General features: G+C 43.3%; 1 protein-coding gene across 19 annotated transcripts in view; it reads left to right on the forward strand.

Moving 5' to 3' along the window:
• CADPS2 (calcium dependent secretion activator 2) overlaps positions 1 to 25,107 on the forward strand; it is a 699,771-nt gene that overhangs the window by 325,012 nt on the left and 349,652 nt on the right. For all 19 annotated transcript variants that reach the window (XM_077264954.1, XM_077264944.1, XM_077264942.1 and 16 more), the window contains exon 15: positions 24,722 to 24,785. In XM_077264954.1, the coding sequence (XP_077121069.1) occupies positions 24,722 to 24,785 (64 nt within the window). The remainder of the gene's footprint in view (positions 1 to 24,721; positions 24,786 to 25,107) is intronic.

Below are 25,107 nucleotides of genomic sequence, written 5' to 3' on the forward strand. Positions count from 1 at the left end.
AAGGCGCACCCCAAATTTGGGGTGAAAAATGCAGAAAAAAAGATTTTGTATAAGATGGGGGTCCGTCTTATTGTCCGAATTTAAGATCTCTTACCTGAGGGCAGGCAGTGGCAGAGCAGGGTCACAGGAGGCATGGTGGTGGCAGAGGTGGTGATGCTGAGGTGCGGTGGGCGGAACGGCGTGCACCTGAGCAGGGTCCCATCCTGCTTAGGTGGGCGACGCCATGGCCTGGTGTCCATGGGGAGGTTGCTGTGGCGGTGGCAGACGTGCGGTCACTTCCTCAGGTGGTAGCGGCCAGGGTCCCTTCCACATTTGAGGTGACGCCACAGCAGTAGTGAAGGAGAGCAGCAGAGCTGGGTGGTTTTCCTGGTGGCGGCGGGCTTACCGGCATTGTGGCGGCGACAGAGGTGCGGGCATGATGTGGCACGGTGAGCTGTATGGCGTGAGCAGGTCCCATCCATATTGGAGGTGAATCCGCGGCCCCGTATTGATGGAGAGCAGCAGCGCTGGTGAGTTACGGTATTTTCCGGTGGCGGCGGCCATCTTGCTGAGGCCGCGCGTGCGCAGATTCACTACTCTGCGTCCCAGGGCTTCAGGAAAATGGCCGCCGCGATCTCCATCTGCGCACGCGCGGCCTTCCGCGGCCATTTTCCTGAAGCCCTGGGACGCAGAGTAGTGAATCTGCGCACGCGCGGCCTCAGCAAGATGGCCGCCACCACCGGAAAATACCGTAACTCACCAGCGCTGCTGCTCTCCATCAATACCGGGCCGCGGATTCACCTCAAATATGGATGGGACCTGCTCACGCCATACAGCTCGCCGTGCCACATCATGCCCGCACCTCTGTCGCCGCCACAATGCCGGTAAGCCTGCGTTCCGAATATAAGACGCACCCCCCATTTTCCTCACAATTTTTTTGGGGAAAAAGTGCGTCTTATATTCCGAAAAATACGGTATATATATATATATATATATATATATATATATATATATATATATATATATATATACGCACACACACACACAGTGGAAGCTAGACGTTTACATACACTATATAAAAAGACACATATGCATGTTTTTCTCACTATCTAACATGAAATCAGACTAAACCTTTCCCTTTTGCGGTCAGGTAGGATTACCATAATTATTAATATTTGCAAAATGCCAGAATATTGAGAGAGAAAGTTTTAAGGCATTTTTATTACTTACTGCAAAGTCAACAGTTTACATACATTTCATTAGTATTTGGTCCCATTGCCCTTAAACTGACTTGACTTGGGTCAAACATTTGGCATATCCTTCTACAAGCCTCTCTCAGTAGTTGGTCGGAATTTGGGCCCATTCCTCCTGACAAAACTGGTGTAACTGATCCAGGTTTTAGGTCGCCTTGCTCGCACCTGTCTTTTCAGCTTTTCCCATAATTTTTCAATAAGATTGAGATCAGGGCTTTGTTATAGCCACTACAAACATTGACTTTGTTATCCTTAAGCCACTTTTTTACCATTTTGGCAGTATGCTTCTGGTAATTGTCCTTTTGGAAGACCCATTTCCACCCAAGCTTTAACTTCCTGGTTGATGTCTTGAGATGTTGCTTCAGTATTGCCACATAATCTTCTTTTCTCATGATGCCATCTATTTTGTGAAGTGCACCAGTCCCTCCTGCAGCAAAAGAACCCCACAACATCATAATGCCACCCCCGTTTTTCACAGTTGAGATGGTGTTCTTAGGCTTCCAAGCTTCTCCTTTTCCTAGAAATGTAACAATGGTCATTATGTCGAAAACATACTTAGTTACATTATAGTTTATTCCTGCTTAGAAACTAAAACATTATTGTGACTTTTAACCCCTTCACCCCCGGAGCTTTTTCCGTTTTTCCGTTTTTCGCTCCCCTCCTTCCCAGAGCCATAACTTTTTTATTTTTCCGTCAATTTGGCCATGTGAGGGCTTATTTTTTGCGGGACGAGTTGTACTTTTGAACAACATCATTGGTTTTAGCATGTCGTGTACTAGAAAATGGGAAAAAAATTCCAAGTGCAGTGAAATTGCAAAAAAAGTGCAATCCCACACTTGTTTTTTGCTTGCCTATTTTGCTAGGTTCACTAAATGCTAAAACTGACCTGCCATTATGATTCTCCAGGTCACTACGAGTTCATAGACACCTAACATGACTAGGTTATTTTTCACCTAAGTGGTGAAAAAAAATTCCAAACTTTGCAAAAAACAAAACAAAACAAAATTGCGCCATTTTCCGATACTCGTAGCGTCTCCATTTTTCGTGATCTGGGGTCAGGTGAGGGCTTATTTTTTGCGTGCCGAGCTGGCGTTTTTAATGATAGCATTTTGGTGTAGATACGTTCTTTTGATCGCCCGTTATTGCATTTTAATGCAATGTTGTGGCGACCAAAAAAACGTAAATCTGGCGTTTCGAATTTTTTTCTCATTACGCCATTTAGCGATCAGGTTAATGTTTTTTTTTTATTGATAGATCGGGCGATTCTGAACGCGGCGATACCAAATATGTGTAGGTTGGGGTTTTTTTTTATTGATTTATTTTGATTGGGGCGAAAGGGGGGTGATTTAAACTTTTATATATTTTTTTTTTTTCACATTTTTAAAGAAGCAGGCACAGCCCGATCGGCTCTGCTACATAACAGCGATCATCAGATCGCTGTTATGTAGGAGAATTGCAGGTGTGCTGTGAGCGCCGACCACAGGGTGGCGCTCACAGCCACCGGCGATCAGTAACCATAGAGGTCTCAAGGACCTCTATGGTTACAATGGAGGAGCATCGCCGACCCCCGATCATGTGACGGGGGTCGGCGATGCGCTCATATCCGGCCGCACGGCCGGATGCGGTAGTTAAATGCCGCTGTCTGCGTTTGACAGCGGCATTTAACTAGTTAACAGCGGCGGGTGATCGCGATTTCACCCGCCGCTATTGCGCGCACATGTCAGCTGTAAAAAACAGCTGACATGTCGCGACTTTGATGTGCGCTCACCGCCGGAGCGCACATCAAAGCGGGGGTCCCGACATGTGACGTACTATTCCGTCACATGTCGGGAAGGGGTTAAAAAATGGTTCTTTTAAGTTGTAAAATTTTATTTTATATTTGCATGCTACTCTTAAAACATAAAAAAATAATAATTCCAAGTTCCTGCTTTACAAGTGTCTAATTAGGAGCAAGTCTAAACAATTGGTACAGTAAGTAGATTACTAAATGAGACAGCATAGCAAAAAGTGCTGCATTATTTGCCGCTAATGTGATCCTAATGACATTTTAGAAGTTGCCCAGTGGGACTTCTTTATCCAAGGTTTACATGGGTAATCCAGGATCCATAACACTCATGTATAAGCCGGGGTGGCATGGTAATTAAGACGTGTAAACAAAATATGGAGCAGTGGCATTATAAAAATTCTGTGAAGAAGCTTTATGCTTGGAGTTAGTGGAAATTGAATCCTTTTTGTATCTAAACATAAATTACAGGTCTTGTTAATTCCCAATTAAGACGTGTAGACTGTTTTAGGGCTAATGAAGTTAAGATTTTGATTAAGGTGCATTTTATTAGCCAGGCTAACATTTTTGTATACGTTTAATCTTTCTAAGCTTTATGTAGCATAGGAATAAATGTTTATACTGTATGGAAATAGCACAAGAAGTAAATGGCCATAAAGGAAATTGGTACATGACCCAAAGACTTTCTTCACCCTTATGAAGCTGCGATGTGACACACATATTCCAGTGTTTATGGTGTCAAACTAATCTGCTTGGACCTTCCAGGCATTCAGCATTATGTTTGTTATGAGACTTGATGTGTGTAAAGCATGCTGGTTACTTCCATGAACTTTTACTGTATCTGTGAAAATCTTTGTAATAATTGTACCTGTCAGCTGCTTTAGTGTCTCTACACTAAATACATTGCTGAGTAGGTAGAAAATGACAAGTTCAAGCATACTATCCTAACTGCAAATGGATAATACGTTGCTGAGAAAATCAACATGGAATCTTTATGTAAGTCCACAGAGGGTGGGTAGTTTCCTAGCTAGTATATTACATTATTCATTACAAGCACCACCCTCATGGGATTGATTGACAGTGCATATAGGGTGGCTCAAGATGGGGTATAATATGGAAAAACTGATGCACTAGCTAAGAATTCAACCATTCTCTTCACTTGCAGTCTCATGTAGATAAAGGTCCAAATTTAATGGGGTTGTCCTCTGCTTGGACAGCCCCTTTTGAACACCTGCATTTCCCCACCCCACCTCTGTTTCCGCCACCGTTCCAGCGGAGTCGGCAGTGGCTCTGCTGAGTCTCGCGTGACCTTGATAAGTCTTGCGATCCCTGCAGCCAATCAGCTTTGGCGTCAGTCGTTTCTCCTACAGGCATAATTGACATCTGAAGGGAGTGAGAGAGCAGCACTCACACCTCTTCCTGATGTCTTGATTTGCCTGAAAGAGGGGAGAGTGAAACCAGCACTGACTTTAAGCAGGGTTTGCGTGACAGAACAATGTCACGTGAGACCCAGGAGAGGCAGTACCGATACTGCTAGAAGAATGCCAGCAATGGAGGTGAGTATAGGTGTTATCATTTTAAGGGGTCAAACATAGAAATTGAGCAGGGGTTCTCTGAGTAGTGAACCAACCCCTTTAATTTACTCAGTGATGAAAAAATCCATTTGCAGACAAAATCATAAATTTACATTTGTAACCTACCTAGAAATCTAACTAGTTTCGTGACTTCATAGAATATGACTCCTTATCTTTTTAAAAAGAGCTGTCAAGTCTTAAGCTGCAAGTCTCCAGGCACTCTGTGACTGCAGACTTGTGAATTCTCACATTGCATGCACTACTCGCTGTGAGGATTCTCTTGTGCGTGACCATAATCAGGGCTACCACTAGGAATTTCAGGACCCCATACTGGCAACATTTTTCTGGCACCCTTGAGACTCTGCCCAGGCTCCACCCCTCGAACTGTCCATAGCCCCACCGCTCTCGCTTGGAAAAACTCCACTTTTCACCAATCGCACATTATCAGTTCCCATCACCAGATCACACATATAGCCAGCTTTTGTTTTGGCCAAAAGATTTTTTAAGCCGCCGCCACGACAAGGTAGACTCTTTTGGGCGAGTCTACTCTACTCTGTCCTAGTAATCATTTGTTAAAATATCCAATAAAGTTTTGGTATATTTTTATTTATTTTTCAATTTTTAAAATGAACAATAATTTCACATACAAGGAACAAATACCGCCACACCATGTCCTCAGACCACATATTACCACCACAGTGACCGAATAATATCACATACAAGTAACAAATACCACCACACCATGTCCAGACCACATATTACCACCACATTGTGACCAAATAATAGCACATACAAGGAACAAATACCACCACACCTATTTCCACCACATAGTGACTGAATACTACAATACTGATCATTAATAATAAAAAAAAAAAATACTAATATCACCATAAGTGCCATTATACTCTGGAGATCTGTACTTAGTATGCAGTGTCTGTATACAGGTAATACAGTGATTACCTGTGACATTATACACAGGAGCTCTGTATATAGTGTCTGTGTACAGGTAATACAGTGATCACCAGTGACATTATACACAGGAGCTCTGTATATAGTGTCTGTGTAAAGGTAATACAATGATTACCGGTGACGTTATACACAGGAGCTCTGTATACAGTATCAGTGTACAGGTAATACAGTGATCACCAGTGACATTATACACACGAGCGCTGTATATATTGTACAGGTTATATTGTGATTAATGACATTATACACAGGAGTCTATATATAGTGTCAGTGTAAAGGTAATACAGTGATCACTGGTGACATTGTACACAGGACCGCTGTATATAGTATACAGTGTATAGTGTCAGTGTACAGGTAACACACTGACTCACCAGTGACGTCTCTAGGTGAAGTCCTTCATCTTTGCTTTTCATCTTCATCCAGCACAGACCGCCATCACTTCTTCCAGCCAGGGCTTGTCTCTGCAGGAAATAAAACGGATATCTAGAGCACCGCTTGCAGAGCACATTACTTAATATTTTGCCAACTTCTACACTACACCAGATGAAGAAAAAAAGGCGACATAGTGTCGCTCTGCACAGTAACAGGATTGACCCCCCATTTAAAACCGTATCCTGAAGAAATAAAATAAATACATGACTGCAGTAATATTATCCCTTAATTAGTCCCTATGGTAATAATATCCCCCATCCTGGCACCCGTGTGTCTCTTTCCTGGCTCCAGCCATATGTTCTCCCATCCGGCCCTCATCAGTATCTATTTTGCCCCATCTGATGGCCTATGATTCTGCCCATCTGCCCCGTGATCCTGCTCCATCTGTTCCATGATCCTGCCTCATCTGCCCCATGATCCTGCCCCATCCTGCCTCATGATCCTGCCCCATCCTGCCTCATGATCCTGCCCCATGATCCTGCCCCATCTGTCTCCATCCTGCCCCATGATCCTGCCTCATCTGTCTCCATCCTGCCCCATCTATCTCCATCCTGGCTCATCTATCTCCATCCTGCCCCCTTGATCCTGCCCCTTCTGCTTCCATCCCGCCCCATGATCCTGTCCCATCTGTCTCCATCCTGCCCCATCTGTCTCCATTCTGCCCCTTGATCCTGCCCCTGTCTCCATCCTACCCCATGTCTCCATTCTTGCCCCCTGTGTCTCCATTCTTGCCCCCTTTGTCTCCAGTCTTGCCCCCTGTGTCTCCAGTCTTGCCCCGTGTCTCCAGTCTTGCCCCTGTGTCTCCAGTCTTGCCCCCTGTGTCTCCAGTCTTGCCCCCTGTGTCTCCAGTCTTGCCCCCTGTGTCTCCAGTCTTGCCCCCTGTGTCTCCAGTCTTGCCCCCTGTGTCTCCAGTCTTGCCCCCTGTGTCTCCAGTCTTGCCCCCTGTGTCTCCAGTCTTGCCCCCTGTGTCTCCAGTCTTGCCCCCTGTGTCTCCAGTCTTGCCCCCTGTGTCTCCAGTCTTGCCCCCTGTGTCTCCAGTCTTGCCCCTTGTGTCTCCAGTCTTGCCCCCTGTGTCTCCAGTCTTGCCCCCTGTGTCTCCAGTCTTGCCCCCTGTGTCTCCAGTCTTGCCCCCTGTGTCTCCAGTCTTGCCCCCCTGTGTCTCCCGTCCTGTCCCCTGCTGCTTTCAATAAAAATAAAAAAGCTTTCTCCTTACCTGCCCGCACTCATGTGGCGATGCTCCCTCAACGCAGTCCAGGCGCTGACATCAGGTGCCAGCCTCCGATTGGCTGGTGGCTTTTACCTATTGCCGTGTGGGCCCGGGCCCGCATGGCAATAGAGTATAACTGCATCCTGCCACTGGGGCCCTATACGCCAGTCAGGGCAGTAATGTTCTGATGGTGGCCCTGACTGCAATGTGTGTAATCTACAGTACATACTTGCAGTTTTATACCGACTAGATGGGCACGGCCTCGCTCAATGCAAGTTTATTGAGCTAGGCGAGATACAGTCTGATTGGAATGTGGCTGGAAACATGCAAATAGCATATTTGAGTTACTGCAGACTTGTAGCCTAAAACCAGACAATGCCTTTAACCACTGTACTCCCCAAGCCAGTTTTCACCTTCATGACTAGGCCAATTTTTACAATTCTGGCCAGTGTCACTTTGAGGTAATAACTCAACGGATCCCACTGATTCTGAGATTTGTTTTTTTTGTGTGTCATATTGTACTTCATGATAATGGTACAACATTTTTCAATAAGACTTGCTATTATTTGTAAAAAAAAAAAAAAAAAGAAATTTAGGGAAAATTCTGAAAATTTTGCAATTTTCAAACTTTTAAATTTTATGCCCTTAAATCAGAGTTATTTCACACAAAATAGTTTATAAACAACATTTCCCACATGTCTACTTTACATCAGCACATTTTTTTAAACATATTTTTTTTAAGGATGTTATAAGGGTTAAAATTTGACCATCGATTTCTAATTTTTCCAACCACATATACAAAACCATTTTTTAAGGACCATATGACATTTGAAGTGACTAAGAGATCTATATGACAGAAAATGCCCAAATGTAACACTCTTCAAGGTGCTCAAAAGTACATTCAAAATGTTTATTAACCCTTCAGGAGCTTCACTTGAACTTTTGGAATGTGGGGAAAAAAATAACTTAACTTTTTTTTCTCAAAAATTTTACTTTAGACCCAAAATTTTCGCAAGGGTAACAAGAAAAGATGAACCCCAAAATTTGTTGCGCCAAATCTGCTAATCATGGCAATACTCCATATATGGAGGAAAACCACTGTTTGGATACACCACAGGGCTAGGAAGGGAAGGAGCACCATTTGACTTTTTGAATGTAAAATTTACTGGAATAATGCCTTGTCATGGATGGAGAGCCCCTGATCTGCCTAAACAGTTGAAACCGCCTGCAAATGACACTATTTTGGAAACTAGACCCCTCAGAGAACTTATCTAGATGTGTGTTGAGCACCTTAAACCCCCAGGTGCTTCAAAGGATTTTAGAATGTTGAGCCATGAAAATAAATAAAAAATTCAAATTTTTCCTACAAAAATATATTTTAGCCCCAAATTTTGCGATATTACAAGGGTAACACGAGAAATTGCACAATACAATACAGTTTGTTGTGCAATTTCTCCTGAGGAGCGCCATTTGATTTGAATGCAAAATTTGCTGGAACACTATGTCGCGTTTGGAGTGCCACTGATGTGCCTAAACAGTGGAAATTCACTGTAAGTGACAACATTTTGAAACCAGACTCCTCATGGAACTTATCTTGCTTCACAGAAGTTTATAATGTAGAACCGTGAAAAAAAAATACATTTTTTTCCACAACGTAACAGGAGAAAGTGGACCTCAAAATTTGTTGCGCAATTTCTCCTGAATACACTGATACCCCATACCTTTGAGGCTCAGTGCAAAGCTCAGAGGGGAATAAGCGCTATTTTGGAGTTCAGGTTTTGCTGGACTGATTTGAAGGTGCCATGTCACATTGGCAGAAAACTCCCCCCATAAGAGACACCATTTTACAAACTACACCTCTCAATGAATTCATCTAGGATTGCAGTGATCATATTGACACCACAGGTGGGTCACAGAATGTCATACCATTGGGCAGTGAAGAAAAAATAATAACATTTTTACCACCAATATTTTGTTTTAGTCACAAATTTTACATTTTCATACTGGGAAATGGGTAAAAATGGCACCAAAATTTGTCCCACAATTTTTGCCGAATGTAGAAATACCCCATATGTGGCTGAACAGTACTGCTTAGCCACCCGGTAAGACTTGGGAGGGACAGAGCGCTATTTGCATCTTAGAGTTCAGATTTACCTAGAAAATTTAGCAGAATCCATATATAGAGCATCTAAGTGCTAGAAGAGCAGTATCCCCCCCCCCTCTCAAGTGACCTCATTTTGGAAATTATACCCCTTTTGGAATCTATCTACAGGTGTAGTGATGATTTTGACTCCATGGGTGTTTTCCAGAAACAAGCTGCAGTGGATGTTGCTGAGTGAATTTGCCAACTGCCGTTGTAAAGACAAGTACATTGTAGTTGCCAGTATATTGTAATGTCCAGTATGTTATGCCCAACTCTGTTATGATCCCAATGGCAGGGGACCTCAGAGATTACAGCAAAGTCTGCAAAACATAAATACCAGCTCATAGGGAAGTGGTAACTAGGCTGACCATATACCTGATCCTAGCACAAAACACTAACAGCAGCCGGGGAACGTGCCTACGTTGATCCTAGACGTCTCGTGCCAGCCGGAGAACTAACTAACCCTATCAGGGAAAATAAGACCTCTCTTGCCTCCAGAGAAAAGACCCCAAAGTAATACAAGCCCCCAACAAATAATAACGATGAGGTAAGAAGAAAAGACAAACGTAAGAATGAACTAGATTTAGCAAAGAGAGGCCCACTGACTAATAGCAGAATATAGTAAGAAGACTTATATGGTCAGCAAAAAACCCTGCAAAATATCCACGCTGAATATCCAAGAACCCCCAAACCGACTGACGGCGTGGGGGGAGAATATCAGCCCCCTAGAGCTTCCAGCGATAACAGGAATCACATTTTGTACAAGCTGGACAAAAAATAAGAACAATGCAAATGATCAAAAGTACGAAAGCAGGACTTAGCTTATCTTGCAAAGAACCAGGACCTGCAGACAGGAGCAAACAGAAGTGAACTGATTACAACGATGCCAGGCACTGGACTGAGAATCCAGGAAGTTTAAATAGCAACACCCCAGGCCTAACGAAGCAGGTGAGTACCAACCTGGGAAAGGACAATCCAAGTGCCAAACCACTAGTGACCACAAGAGGGAGCCAAGAAGTATAGTTCACAACAGTACCCCCCCTTTAAGGAGGGGTCACCGAACCCTCACCAGGGCGATCAGGATGAGCAGCGTGGAAGGCACGAACCAAATCGGCCGCATGAACATCCGAAGCGACCACCCAGGAATTATCCTCCTGACCATAGCCCTTCCATTTGACCAAATACTGAAGCCTCCGTCTAGAGAGACGAGAATCCAAGATCTTCTCCACCACGTACTCCAACTCGCCCTCAACCAACACCGGAGCAGGAGGCTCAACAGCAGGAACCACAGGCACAACGTACCGCCGCAACAAAGACCTATGGAACACGTTGTGAATGGCAAACGACACAGGAAGATCCAAACGAAAAGAAACCGGGTTAAGAACTTCCAAAATTTTATAAGGACCAATAAAGCGAGGCTTAAACTTAGGAGAGGAAACCTTCAGAGGGACATACCGAGAAGACAACCAAACCAATTCCCCAACACGAAGTCGGGGGCCCACACCGCGGCGGCGGTTGGCAAAACGCTGAGCCTTCTCCTGTGACAACTTCAAGTTGTCCACCACATGATTCCAAATCCGCTGCAACCTATCCACCACAGAATCCACCCCAGGACAGTCAGAAGACTCAACATGACCCGAGGAGAAACGAGGATGAAAACCAGAGTTGCAGAAGAATGGCGAAACCAAGGTAGCGGAACTAGCCCGATTATTAAGGGCAAACTCAGCCAACGGCAAGAAGGTCACCCAATCATCCTGGTCCGCAGAAACAAAACATCTCAAATAAGCCTCCAGTGTCTGATTAGTTCGCTCCGTTTGACCATTAGTCTGAGGATGGAAGGCAGATGAAAACGACAAATCAATGCCCATTTTAGCACAAAAAGAACGCCAGAATCTGGACACAAATTGGGATCCTCTGTCGGACACGATATTCTCCGGAATGCCGTGCAAACGAACCACATTCTGAAAAAACAAAGGAACCAGATCGGAAGAGGAAGGCAACTTAGGCAAGGGTACCAAATGGACCATCTTGGAAAAACGATCACACACCACCCAGATGACAGACATTCCTTGAGACACCGGAAGATCAGAAATGAAATCCATGGAAATGTGTGTCCAAGGCCTCTTCGGGACGGGCAAGGGCAAAAGCAACCCGCTAGCACGAGAACAACAAGGCTTAGCCCGAGCACAAGTCCCACAGGACTGCACAAATGACCGCACATCCCGTGACAAGGAAGGCCACCAAAAGGACCTAGCCACCAAATCTCGGGTACCAAAAATTCCCGGATGCCCTGCCAACACCGAGGAATGAACCTCGGAAATGACTCTGCTGGTCCATTTATCAGGAACAAACAGTCTGTCGGGTGGACACGAGTCAGGTCTACCAGCCTGAAATCTCTGCAACACACGTCGCAAATCCGGAGATATGGCCGACACGATTACTCCCTCTTTAAGAATACCAGCTGGCTCCGAGACTCCAGGAGAGTCAGGCACAAAGCTCCTAGAGAGAGCATCAGCCTTAACATTCTTTGAACCAGGCAGGTATGAGACCACAAAGTCAAAACGAGAGAAAAACAATGACCAGCGAGCCTGTCTAGGATTCAGGCGCTTAGCAGACTCGAGATACATCAGATTTTTGTGATCAGTCAAGACCACCACACGATGCTTAGCACCCTCGAGCCAATGACGCCACTCCTCAAATGCCCACTTCATGGCCAACAACTCCCGATTACCAACATCATAGTTCCGCTCAGCAGGCGAAAACTTCCTAGAGAAAAAGGCACATGGTCTCATCACAGAACAACCAGAGCCTCTCTGCGACAAAACAGCCCCAGCACCAATCTCAGAAGCATCCACTTCAACCTGAAAGGGAAGTGAGACATCAGGCTGGCACAAAACAGGCGCCGAAGTAAACCGGCGCTTCAGCTCCTGGAAGGCCTCCACGGCTGCAGGAGCCCAATTAGCCACATCAGAACCTTTCTTGGTCATATCCGTCAAAGGTTTAACAACGCTAGAAAAATTAGCGATAAAGCGACGGTAGAAATTAGCAAACCCCAAGAACTTCTGAAGACTCTTAACAGACGTGGGCTGAGTCCAACCATGAATAGCTCGGACCTTGACTGGGTCCATCTCCACAGCAGAAGGGGAGAAAATAAAACCCCAAAAGGAAACCTTCTGCACTCCAAAGAGACACTTTGAGCCCTTCACAAACAAAGCGTTATCACGCAAAACCTGAAACACCATCCTGACCTGCTTTACATGAGAATCCCAATCATCTGAGAAATCTAGAATATCATCCAGATACACAATCAAAAATTTATCCAGATACTTCCGGAAGATATCATGCATAAAGGACTGAAACACTGAAGGGGCATTAGAGAGCCCAAAGGGCATCACCAAGTATTCAAAATGACCTTCGGGCGTATTGAATGCAGTTTTCCATTCATCTCCCTGCCTAATGCGCACAAGGTTGTACGCACCACGAAGATCTATCTTGGTGAACCACTTGGCACCCTTAATCCGAGCTAACAAGTCTGACAATAGTGGCAAAGGATACTGAAACTTAACAGTGATTTTATTCAGAAGCCGATAGTCTATACAAGGTCTCAAAGACCCGTCTTTCTTTGCCACAAAAAAGAATCCCGCGCCGAGAGGGGAAGAGGATGGACGAATATGCCCCTTCTCCAAAGACTCCTTGACATAAGAACGCATCGCGGCATGCTCGGGTACAGACAAATTAAATAATCGTCCCTTAGGAAATTTACTGCCAGGAATCAAATCTATAGCGCAGTCAAAGTCCCTATGAGGAGGAAGAGCACTGGACCTGGACTCACTGAATACATCCTGATAGTCACACAAATACTCAGGAACTTCTGAAGGAGTAGAAGTAGCAATAGACACCGGCAGAGAATCACAATGAATTCCCTGACAACCCCAACTTGAGACAGACATAGCCTTCCAATCCAAAACAGGATTATGGGTCTGTAACCATGGCAGACCTAAAACGACCAAATCATTCATTTTATGCAGAACAAGAAAATGAATCACCTCCCGATGTTCAGGAGTCATGCACATGGTCACTTGTGTCCAATACTGCGGTTTATTTTCCGCCAGTGGCGTAGCATCAATTCCTCTGAGAGGAATCGGAACCTTTAAAGGCTCCAGGACAAAACCGCAGCGCTTGGCAAACGACAAGTCCATAAGACTCAGGGCAGCACCTGAATCCACAAATGCCATAACAGGGTAGGAAGACAATGAACAAATCAAAGTCACAGACAAAATAAATTTAGGCTGCAAATTACCAATGGTGACAGGACTGACAACCTTGGTTAGGCGTCTAGAGCATGCTGATATAACATGTGTAGAATCACCACAGTAAAAACACAGCCCATTCTGAAGTCTATGATTTTGTCGTTCGGTTCTAGTCAGGATTCTATCACATTGCATTGAGACAGGTGTCTGTTCAGACAACACCGCCAGAGGTTTAGCGGATTTGCGCTCCCGCAAACGCCGATCAATCTGAATAGCCAGCGCCATAGAATCATTCAGACTTGTAGGAATTGTAAAACCCACCATCACATTCTTAATGGCTTCAGAAAGGCCATTTCTGAAATTTGCGGCCAGAGTACATTCATTCCATCGAGTAAGCACGGACCATTTCCGAAATTTTTTGCAGTACACCTCAGCTTCATCCTGGCCCTGAGAGATGGCCAGTAGAGCTTTTTCTGCCTGAATTTCAAGATTAGGCTCCTCATAAAGCAATCCGAGCGCCAGAAAAAACGCATCAACATCCGCCAATGCAGGATCTCCTGGCGCTAACGAGAAAGCCCAATCCTGAGGGTCGCCACGCAAGAAGGAGATAACAATTTTAACTTGCTGAGCTGAATCTCCAGACGAACGAGGTTTCAAAGATAGAAACAATTTACAATTATTCCTAAAATTCCTAAATTTAAATCGATCTCCAGAGAACAGCTCAGGAATAGGTATCTTAGGCTCTGACATAGGACTGCTAACAACAAAATTCTGAATGCACTGCACACGTGCAGCAAGCTGATCCACACTAGTAATCAAGGTCTGAACATTCATGTCTGCAGCAAAGCTTCAAGCCACTCAGAGATAAAGGGGAGGAAGAAAAAAAAATTCAAAAAAAAAAAAAACTCAGAACTTCTTTTCTTTTAATCCCACTTCAGCAATGCATTAACTATTTATTGGCCTGGCATACTGTTATGATCCCAATGGCAGGGGACCTCAGAGATTACAGCAAAGTCTGCAAAACATAAATACCAGCTCATAGGGAAGTGGTAACTAGGCTGACCATATACCTGATCCTAGCACAAAACACTAACAGCAGCCGGGGAACGTGTCTACGTTGATCCTAGACGTCTCGCGCCAGCCGGAGAACTAACTAACCCTATCAGGGAAAATAAGACCTCTCTTGCCTCCAGTGAAAAGACCCCAAAGTAATACAAGCCCCCAACAAATAATAACGATGAGGTAAGAAGAAAAGACAAACGTAAGAATGAACTAGATTTAGCAAAGAGAGGCCCACTGACTAATAGCAGAATATAGTAAGAAGACTTATATGGTCAGCAAAAAACCCTGCAAAATATCCACGCTGAATATCCAAGAACCCCCAAACCGACTGACGGCGTGGGGGGAGAATATCAGCCCCCTAGAGCTTCCAGCGATAACAGGAATCACATTTTGTACAAGCTGGACAAAAAATAAGAACAATGCAAATGATCAAAAGTACGAAAGCAGGACTTAGCTTATCTTGCAAAGAACCAGGACCTGCAGACAGGAGCAAACAGAAGTGAACTGATTACAACGATGCCAAGCACTGGACTGAGAATCCAGGAAGTTTAAATAGCAACACCCCAGGCCTAACGAAGCAGGTGAGTACCAACCTGGGAAAGGACAATCCAAGTGCCAAACCACTAGTGACCACAAGAGGGAGCCAAGAAGTATAGTTCACAACACAACTCATACTTCTGGAGACACGCACCTGTAAATTAGGCGGGCTGTCATTGCATACAGAAATGCCAAACGTGGACGCTAAATGTGGTTTAGGCACACTGGGTCAGAAGGGATGAGGGCATTTGGATTTGGGAGCTCAGAATTTACTGAATTTCTTTTATGGGTCGAGGAGTCATTTCACTTTTCGAGAGCCCTTTGTGCTACCAGTAACTTGGAAGTCCTCTATATTTCCATTACCAGAAAACTGACCTGAGTGGAGATTTGTTTTGTTTTTCTTGGATTGACTTGAACCTTATATTGGGAACATTTTGCATAATGTTTGGGATCATGTACTCTATACTGAGCACTTACATCGGGTTTACATCTAAATCTCCAAGTGACATGATTCAGATGAGACCCCTGAGGGATCCATTCACTATAATGAGGCAACAGAGTTACTCTTGAGTCCGTCAGGCCTCTGTTCAGTGATGTCCTTCTTTTCATAAGTGCACAAAACTCTGTTGGACCGCACTTTTATGCAATTACTAAAAAGACCGACACTGCCCCATCACAGGCCAGACGGCATCCACAGTGCCTCCATCTGCCTCATTATAGGGAATCTTCTGTCGGGGGTTCCATCTGAATCACATATTCCAGAGATTTACATTGAAACCCCTGTGTAATCTCTCGGTGTAGAGCGCAGGATAATTGTGAGCAGACCGTTACTGCTATCTTTGTGAGGCAGAATGAACAAATCCACAGCAGGTGAAGAATTGGTTTTATTTATTTTTTATGCCGTTACTCGTGCGGTATAAGTGATTTAAACTACTTTACGTTGCTACAGTTACAGCGATAATGTTTGGATGCTGTCACACACTAAAAGACACTTTAAAAAAACACACACACAAAAAAAACTAGTTTTTGCATAATCTTATTTGAGAGCTATTATTTCTCCATATTTCGGCCAGTGGAGTCATGTGAGGGCTTGTTTTTTTTGCGGGATGAGTTGACGACTTTATTGGTACCATTTTCGGACATTTTTTTTTTATTGCTTTCTATTCAGATTTTTTGGAGGCAGAATGAACAAAAGCCAGCAATTCAGGAATTGTTTTTTTGTCATTCCACATGTGTTTAAACAGATAAGTCAGCTTTATTCTTCGGGTCAGTATAATTACAGCAATACCTCATTTATATTTTTTTTTATTTTTTTTGCTTTTACACAATAAAACAATTTTATAGAAAAAATTATTATTTTTGCATCACTTTAGTCTAAGAGCTATAACTTTTTTATTTTTACACTCACGGAGCTGTGTTGCGGCTTCTTTTTTGCAGGACAAGATGATGTTTTCAGCGATACCATTTTTATTTACATTCATGTTTTTGATCGTGTTTTATTGCCCTTTTCATTTGGCAGTATGATGAGAAAGCATTGTTTTTGCCTCTTTTTCATGTGTTCACTAAGGAAGTTAACTAGTGTGACAGTTTTATAGGTCGGGTTGTACCAGAAACGGCGATACCAAATATGTGTACTACTTTAGTTTATTATTGTTTTTACATAAATTTATTTATTGGATTAATATTTTCATTCTTTATTTTTTAAAAATATTTTTAAAATTTTTAATATATTTTATTTTACATTATCTCAGGATGTGACATCAACTTTCCCTGCCCTGATCGCTGATCTAATGCTCTGCAATGCTTTTCATATTGCAGGGCATTAGATCTGTGCATTGCAGGCATGGAGGAGGTGTGTCAGCTCTTGCTAAGAGATTGCAAGCCACCGTCCCTGGGTGACCCCCTCAGCTTTCTCATGCAGCAGGTACCGTAAGTGAGATAACCAGGGCTCATCAGCTGACGAACTCATTTGGTGGTTTATTTATTTTTTCTCTTTTCCAGATGACATGGGCATCGGGGATTAGGCATTAAGGTGAGTATATGGTGTTTTTTATTTTTTACAGAAGACAAGGGCGTCAAGGATTAGGTGTAAGGTGAGTATATTCTCCTGCTGTTATGAGAGACAGCAGGCATAGGCTGATCGGAGTAGTAGTCTCTCATCAGCCGATGTCTGTGACATGTGGTTAGCTTTTTACCGAGGGTCACTTTCACAGCGGTGGGGGTCACACTGACATCTGAAAGTGACCCCGCAGCGCTCTGACTGACAGTAACGATCTTACCGGCCGTAATGTTATGCCGATCAGAGCTGTCGTGTTCACACAGCCTTAGTGGAAACGCAATCATTTACCAGACTTTGGCCAAATTTTGCAGAGTTTGAGGTAAATGCTCTGGAATCCGAACACACATCCGAATGTGCAACGTTCGTGCTGACTGAGATTGGTGAACATTTTCTGAACAAATTTGCTCATCTCTATTGGGGGTAGGAAAAGGGAGTTTCCTACTACAGAGGACCTAGCATCCCAAAGCATTACACAGTCCACTAATTGATTTCAGTGTGAACTGTGTAATAATTTGCTATATATTTTTTGGATTTAAATTTTTTTTTCTAATTACTCATCCTAAATTGTCTAGTTAAATGCATAGCATAAATAGTTACTGTATTTGTATTTTTTGTTTTTGTTGTTATAACATTTATGATTAGAAATAAACAGTAATGTTTAGTACACTGCTCTTTCTGTTGTAGCGAAACAAACTGTGAAATTGTTCCTCTCAGACCTCTTTTTACACATGAACCCTTAAAAAATTCCATCAGACCAGATTATATTGAATAAAATATATTTTTTTATTAAAAATAAATTGCAATCACAAAAAACATCACCAAAACGTATGGAAGTTTTTATTATTACTAAAATTGTATAATCTACAACAGATATTTATTTATTAAGAATATAAAACATACAACTATAGACAATATGTATCTCCTCCAATCGAGGTTTATTTAAGGATAGATAAAAAAATATATATATAAAAATCCCGTATGTGCAAGACAGGGCAAGTCCAAACTGATCAGTATAATAAACATAAAAATATATATAATGCAGCGAATAATAATTTAATAATATAATATGTGATAAAAATCAGTCAAATAAATTTGTGAATAATATGTGTGTATATCCATATATACACACACACACCTATTGTGTGCAGCAAAATAAATCAATTCATAATAAAGTGCAATAGTGCAATAAAAAATAAATTGCATACAAAACAACCAGTGTGTCCACAAAAGTTGTGAGCCAAAAACAAAAAAACAAATAATTATATATTACCCAGTAAAAGCGCTGCCAAATGTGCCAAAATATATTATAACCCCTTCCCGACCCATGACGCCTATGTGGCGTCATGGAATGATCGCGTCCCTGCAGATCGGGTGAAAGGGTTAACTCCTATTTTACCCGATCTGCAGGGAGAGGGGGAGTTGTACTTCAGCCCAGGGGGGGTGGATTTGCCCCCACGTGGCTACGATCGCTCTGATTGGCTGTTGAAAGTGCAACAGCCAATCAGAGCAATTTGCAATATTTCACCTATGAAAATGGTGAAATATTGCAATCCAGCCATGGCCGATGCTGCAATAGCATCTGCCATGGCTGGAAATCATGTTCTGCCCCCCCCCCCCCACCGCCCCCGATCTCCTCCCCAGTCCTCCGTTCTGTCCGGTACCCCCCTCCGTCCCCCTGTCCGCTCCCCCGTGCTCCTGTCCGCTCCCCCGTGCTCCTGTCCGCTCCCCCGGTCCTCCGATCCCCCCCCTGTGCTCCGATCCACCCCCCCACCACCCCCTCATACTTACCGAGCCTCCCGAAGTCGGTCCATCTTCTCCCTGGGCGCCGCCATCTTCCAAAATGGCAGGCGCATGCGCAGTGCGCCCGCCGAATCTGCCGGCCGGCAAAGTACATTTTGATCGCTGTGGTAGGTTCTATCACAGCGATCAAAATAAAAAAATAATAAATAAACCCCCCCCTTTATCACCCCCATAGGTAGGGACAATAATAAAATAAAGAAAATATATATATATTTTTTTTCCACTAGGGTTAGGGTTAGAACTAGGGTTAGAACTAGAACTAGGGGTAGGGTTAGGGGTAGGGTTAGGGTTATGGCATGTGCACACAGTGCGGATTGGCCGCGGATCCGCAGCGGATTGGCCGCGGATCCACAGCGGATCCGCAGCGGATTGGCCGCTGCGAATTCGTAGCAGTTTTCCATCAGGTTTACAGTACCATGTACACCTATGGAAAACCAAATCCGCTGTGCCCATGGTAAGGAAAATTCCGTGCAGAAACGCTGCGTTGTATTTTCCGCAGCATGTCAATTCTTTGTGCGGATTCTGCAGCGTTTTAAACCTGTTCCTCAATAGGTATCCGCAGGTGAAATCCGCACAAAAAAACACTGGAAATCCGCTGGAAATCCGCAGGTAAAACGCAGTGCCTTTTACCTGCAGATTTTTCAAAAATCTCACACGAATCCGCAACGTGGGCACATAGCCTTAGGGTTAGGGTTGGAATTAGGGCTAGGGTTGGAAATAGGGTTAAGATTAGGCTTGTGGTTAGGGTTACAGATAGGGTTAGGGGTGTGTTGGGGTTAAAGTTGTGGTTAGGGTTGGGATTAGGGTTAGGGTTGGGATTAGGGTTAGGATTAGGGTTAGGGTTGGAATTAGGGTTACGGGTGTGTTGGGGTTAGGGTTGTGGTTAGGGGTGTGTTGGGGTTAGGGTTGTGATTAGGGTTATGGCTACAGTTGGGATTAGGATTAGGGGTGTGTTGGGGTTAGTGTTGAAGTTAGAATTGAGGGGTTTCCACTGTTTAGGCACATCAGGGGTCTCCAAACGCAACATGGCGCCACCATTGATTCCAGCCAATCTTGCGTTCAAAAAGTCAAATGGTGCTCCCTCCCTTCTAAGCCCCGACGTGCGCCCAAACAGTGGTGTACCCCCACATTTGAGGTACCAGCGTACTCAGGACAAACTGGGCAACAACTGTTGGGGTCCAATTTCTCCTGTTACCCTTGCAAAAATAAAAAATTACTTGCTAAAACATAATTTTTGAGGAAAGAACAATTATTTTTTATTTTCACGGCTCTGCGTTATTAACTTCTGTGAAGCACTTGGGGGTTGAAAGTGCTCACCACACATCTAGATAAGTTCCTTCGGGGGTCTAGTTTCCAAAATGGGGTCACTTTTGGGGTGTTTCTACTATTTAGGCACATCAGGGGCTCTGCAAATGCAACATGATGCCCGCAGATCATTCCATAAAAGTCTGCATTTCAAATGTCACTACTTCCCTTCCGAGCCCTGACGTGCGCCCAAACAGTGGTTTACCCCCACATATGGGGTACCAGCACACTCACAACAAACTAGGCAACAAATATTGTGGTCCAATTTCTCCTGTTACCCTTGTGAAAATAAAAAATTGCTTGCTAAAACATCTTTTTTGAGGAAAGAAAAATGATTTTTTATTTTCACGGCTCTGCGTTGTAAACTTCTGTGAAGCTCTTGGGGGTTGAACGTGCTCACCACACATCTAGATAAGTTCCTTGGGGGGTCTAGTTTCCAAAATGGGGTCACTTTTGGGGGGTTTCTACTGTTTAGGCATATCAGGGGCTCTGCAAACGTAGCATGATGCCCGCAGACCATTCCATCAAAGTCTGTTTTTAAATGTTTTTATTATCTTTTTATGCTTACCTGTAACCAGGAGCGGGCGGAGCGACGCAGGGGGAGGTGTCAGGTATCTGCACCTGTCTTAAGGCGTCACTTCCGTCCACTCGTTGAACCCGTAGAAGCACCAGGCCAGGTGCGAAACGGCCGTCGTTCGGCTCCCACAGGTCTTTTATGTACACCCCCGTGCCGTGAAGATTCTATGTTAATAAAGTTACCTGCAAGAGATCGGTGAGTGCAGCCATTATTTCTTCTTAAGTTGCATTCCATCAAAGTCTGCATTCCAAAACGTCACTACTTCCCTTCCGAGCCCCGGCATGTGCCCAAACAGTGGTTTACCCCCACATATGGGGTATCAGCGTACTCAGGAGAAACTGGACAACAACTTTTGGGGGCCAATTTCTCCTGTTACCCTTGGGAAAATAAAAAATTATGGGCTAAAAAATCATTTTTGAGAAAAGAAAAATTATTTTTTTATTTTAATGGCTCTGCGTTATAAACTTCTATGAAGCACTTGGGGGTTCAAAGTGCTCACCACACATCTAGATTAGTTCCTTGGGAGGTCTAGTTTCCAAAATGGGGTCACTTGTGCGGGAGCTCCAATGTTTAGGCACACAGGGGCTCTCCAAACGCGACATGGTGTCCGCTAATGATTGGAGCTAATTTTCCATTCAAAAATCCAAATGGCGTGCCTTCCCTTCCGAGCCCTGCGGTGCGCCCAAACAGTGGTTTACCCCCACATATGGGGTATCATCGTACTCAGGACAAACTGGACAACAACATTTGGGGTCCAATTTCTCCTATTACCCTTGGGAAAATAAAAAATTCTGGGCTAAAAATCATTTTTGAGGAAAGAAAAATTATTTTTTATTTTGACGGCTCTGCGTTATAAACTTCTGTGAAGCACCTGGGGGTTATAAGTGCTCACTATGCATCTAGATAAGTTCCTTGGGGGGTCTAGTTTCCAAAATGGGGTCACTTGTAGGGGAGCTCCAATGTTTAGGCACACAGGAGCTCTCCAAACGCGACATGGTGTCCGCTAACGATTGGAGCTAATTTTCCATTCAAAAAGTCAAATGGCACGCCTCCCCTTCCGAGCCTTGCCGTGCACCCAAACAGTGGTTTACCCCCACATATGAGGTATCGGCGTACTCAGGAGAAATTTATCCTGTTGCCCATGAGAAAATGAAAGAATTGAGGCTAAAAGAAATTTTGTGTGAAAAAAAAAGTACTTTTTCATTTTTGCGGATCAATTTGTGAAGCACCTGAGGGTTTAAAGTGCTCACTATGCCTCTAGATAAGTTCCTTGGGGGGTCTAGTTTCCAAAATGGGGTCACTTGTGAAGGCGCTCCAATGTTTAGGCACACAGGGGCTTTCCAAATGAGACATGGTGTCCGCTAACGATGGAGATAATTTTTCATTCAAAAAGTCAAATGGCGCTCCTTCCCTTCCGAGCCTTACCATGTGCCCAAACAGTGGTTTACCCCCACATGTGAGGTATCGGTGTACTCAGGAGAAATTGCCCAACAAAATTTAGGATCCATTTTATCCTGTTGCCCATGTAAAAATGAAAAAATTGAGGCTAAAATTATTTTTTTGTGAAAAAAAAAGTACTTTTTCATTTTTATGGATCAATTTGTGAAGCACCTGGGGGTTTAAAGTGCTCACTATGCTTCTAGATATGTTCCTTGGGGGGTCTAGTTTCCAAAATGGGGTCACTTGTCGGGGAGCTCCAATGTTTAGGCACACGGGGGCTCTCCAAACGCGACATGGTGTCCGCTAAAGAGTGGAGCCAATTTTTCATTGAAAAAGTCAAATGGCGCTCCTTCCCTTCCGAGCCCTGCCGTGCGCCCAAACAGTGGTTTACCCCCACATATGAGGTATCAGCGTACTCAGGACAAATTGGACAACAACGTCCGTTGTCCAGTTTCTCCTTTTACCCTTGGGAAAATAAAAAATTGTTGCTAAAAGATCATTTTTGTGACTAAAAAGTTAAATGTTCATTTTTTACTTCCATGTTGCTTCTGCTGCTGTGAAACACCTGAAGGGTTAATAAACTTCTTGAATGTGGTTTTGAGCACCTTGAGGGGTGCAGTTTTTAGAATGGTGTCACTTTTGGGTATTTTCAGCCATATAGAACCCTCAAACTGACTTCAAATGTGAGGTGGTCCCTAAAAAAAATGGTTTTGTAAATTTTGTTGTAAAAATGAGAAATCACTGGTCAAATTTTAACCCTTATAACTTCCTAGCAAAAAAAAAATTTGTTTCCAAAATTGTGCTGATGTAAAGTAGACATGTGGGAAATGTTATTTATTAACTATTTTGTGTCACATAACTCTCTGGTTTAACAGAATAAAAATTCAAAATGTGAAAATTGCGAAATTTTCAAAATTTTTGCCAAATTTCCGTTTTTTTCACAAATAAACTCAGAAATTATCGACCTAAATTTACCACTAGCATGAAGCCCAATATGTCATGAAAAAACAATCTCAGAATCGCTAGGATCCGTTGAAGCGTTCCTGAGTTATTACCTCATAAAGGGACACTGGTCAGAATTGCAAAAAACGGCAAGGTCACGAGGTTTATTTAAGGATAGATAAAAAAATATATATATAAAAATCCTGTATGTGCAAGACAGGGCAAGTCCAAACTGATCAGTATAATAAACATAAAAATATATATAATGCAGCGAATAATAATTTAATAATATAATATGTGATAAAAATCAGTCAAATAAATTTGTGAATAATATGTGTGTATATCCATATATACACACACACACCTATTGTGTGCAGCAAAATAAATCAATTCATAATAAAGTGCAATAGTGCAATAAAAAATAAATTGCATACAAAACAACCAGTGTGTCCACAAAAGTTGTGAGCCAAAAACAAAAAAACAAATAATTATATATTACCCAGTAAAAGCGCTGCCAAATGTGCCAAAATATATTATAAATACAGTTAGGAGTACCACTGCCCTGCACACACCACTCCAACGCGCTCCAAAGCTTTGAGTCCCGTTTGCTTCTGCAGCACTGAAGAAGCCCAGGCAGGTACAGTGAAGCTGATCGAATACAGCCAGTTTAAGAACAGCAAACAGCTTAGGCTACTTTCACACTAGCGTCGTGCACTGCACGTCGCCATGCGCCGTTTTGCAGAAAAAACGCATCCTGCAAAAGTGCTTGCAGGATGCGTTTTTTTCTCCATAGACTAGCATTAGCGACGCAGGGCCACACATTGCCACACGTTGCAACCGTCATGCAACGGTTGCGTCATACCGTCGCCACCAAAAAACGTTGCTTGTAACGTTTTTTTGGTGCGTCGTCTGCAGCATTTTCGACCGCACATGCGCGGCCGGAGCTCCGCCCCCGCCTCCCCGCACCTCACAATGGGGCAGCGGATGCGTTGGAAAACTGCATCCGCTGCCCCCGTTGTGCGGCGCATTCACAGCTAGCGTCGGTGCGCTGCAACGTCGCATAGCAACGTGCAGTGCACGACGCCAGTGCGAAAGCAGCCCTACAAATAAACCTCGATTGGAGGAGATACATATTATCTATAGTTGTATGTTTTATATTCTTAATAAATAAATATCTGTTGTAGATTATACAATTTTAGTAATAATAAAAATTTCCATACGTTTTGGTGATGTTTTTTGTGATTGCAATTTATTTTTAATAAAAAAATATATTTTATTCAATATAATCTGGTCTGATGGAATTTTTTAAGGGTTCATTTCTATAGTGTTTTTCCTCAGTTTATAAAAATTATTATCTCTGGTGTTTCTTTCTATATAGGTTGCTCTTTTTACACATACCTGCTTCTTCACAGGTACTGTTTCCCTTTTGGAAGACCAGAAGGCGCTCTGAAGGCCACATTATCTCTGCTAGAACGGGTATGTCATAGTAAATTAAACCTTTGGGCTCTGTTTGCAACTCGCTTTTTTCAGACATTTATATCCTCTTTCCACTCTTCCATTTGTAAGGGTGTGATAGGGGCTGTCATATGCCTCTTCCCTCTCTAAACAATGTTTGTACCAAGCGTATGGTTTTATCATATTTTTGTGACTGTATTAATATGTGAATCTGCATAGAGTTTCATAGGCACTAATGTACACATTTAATGTAATGTGTTGTGATTAAAGGGTTTTTTCCACAAACAAAAGTTCATTTTTTTTTACTAGATCTTGGAATAAAAATAAAGTCCACATTAGGAAG

Source organism: Ranitomeya variabilis, chromosome 5, assembly GCF_051348905.1.
Source record: "Ranitomeya variabilis isolate aRanVar5 chromosome 5, aRanVar5.hap1, whole genome shotgun sequence".
In the NCBI taxonomy this organism is placed as follows: Eukaryota; Metazoa; Chordata; class Amphibia; order Anura; family Dendrobatidae; genus Ranitomeya; species Ranitomeya variabilis.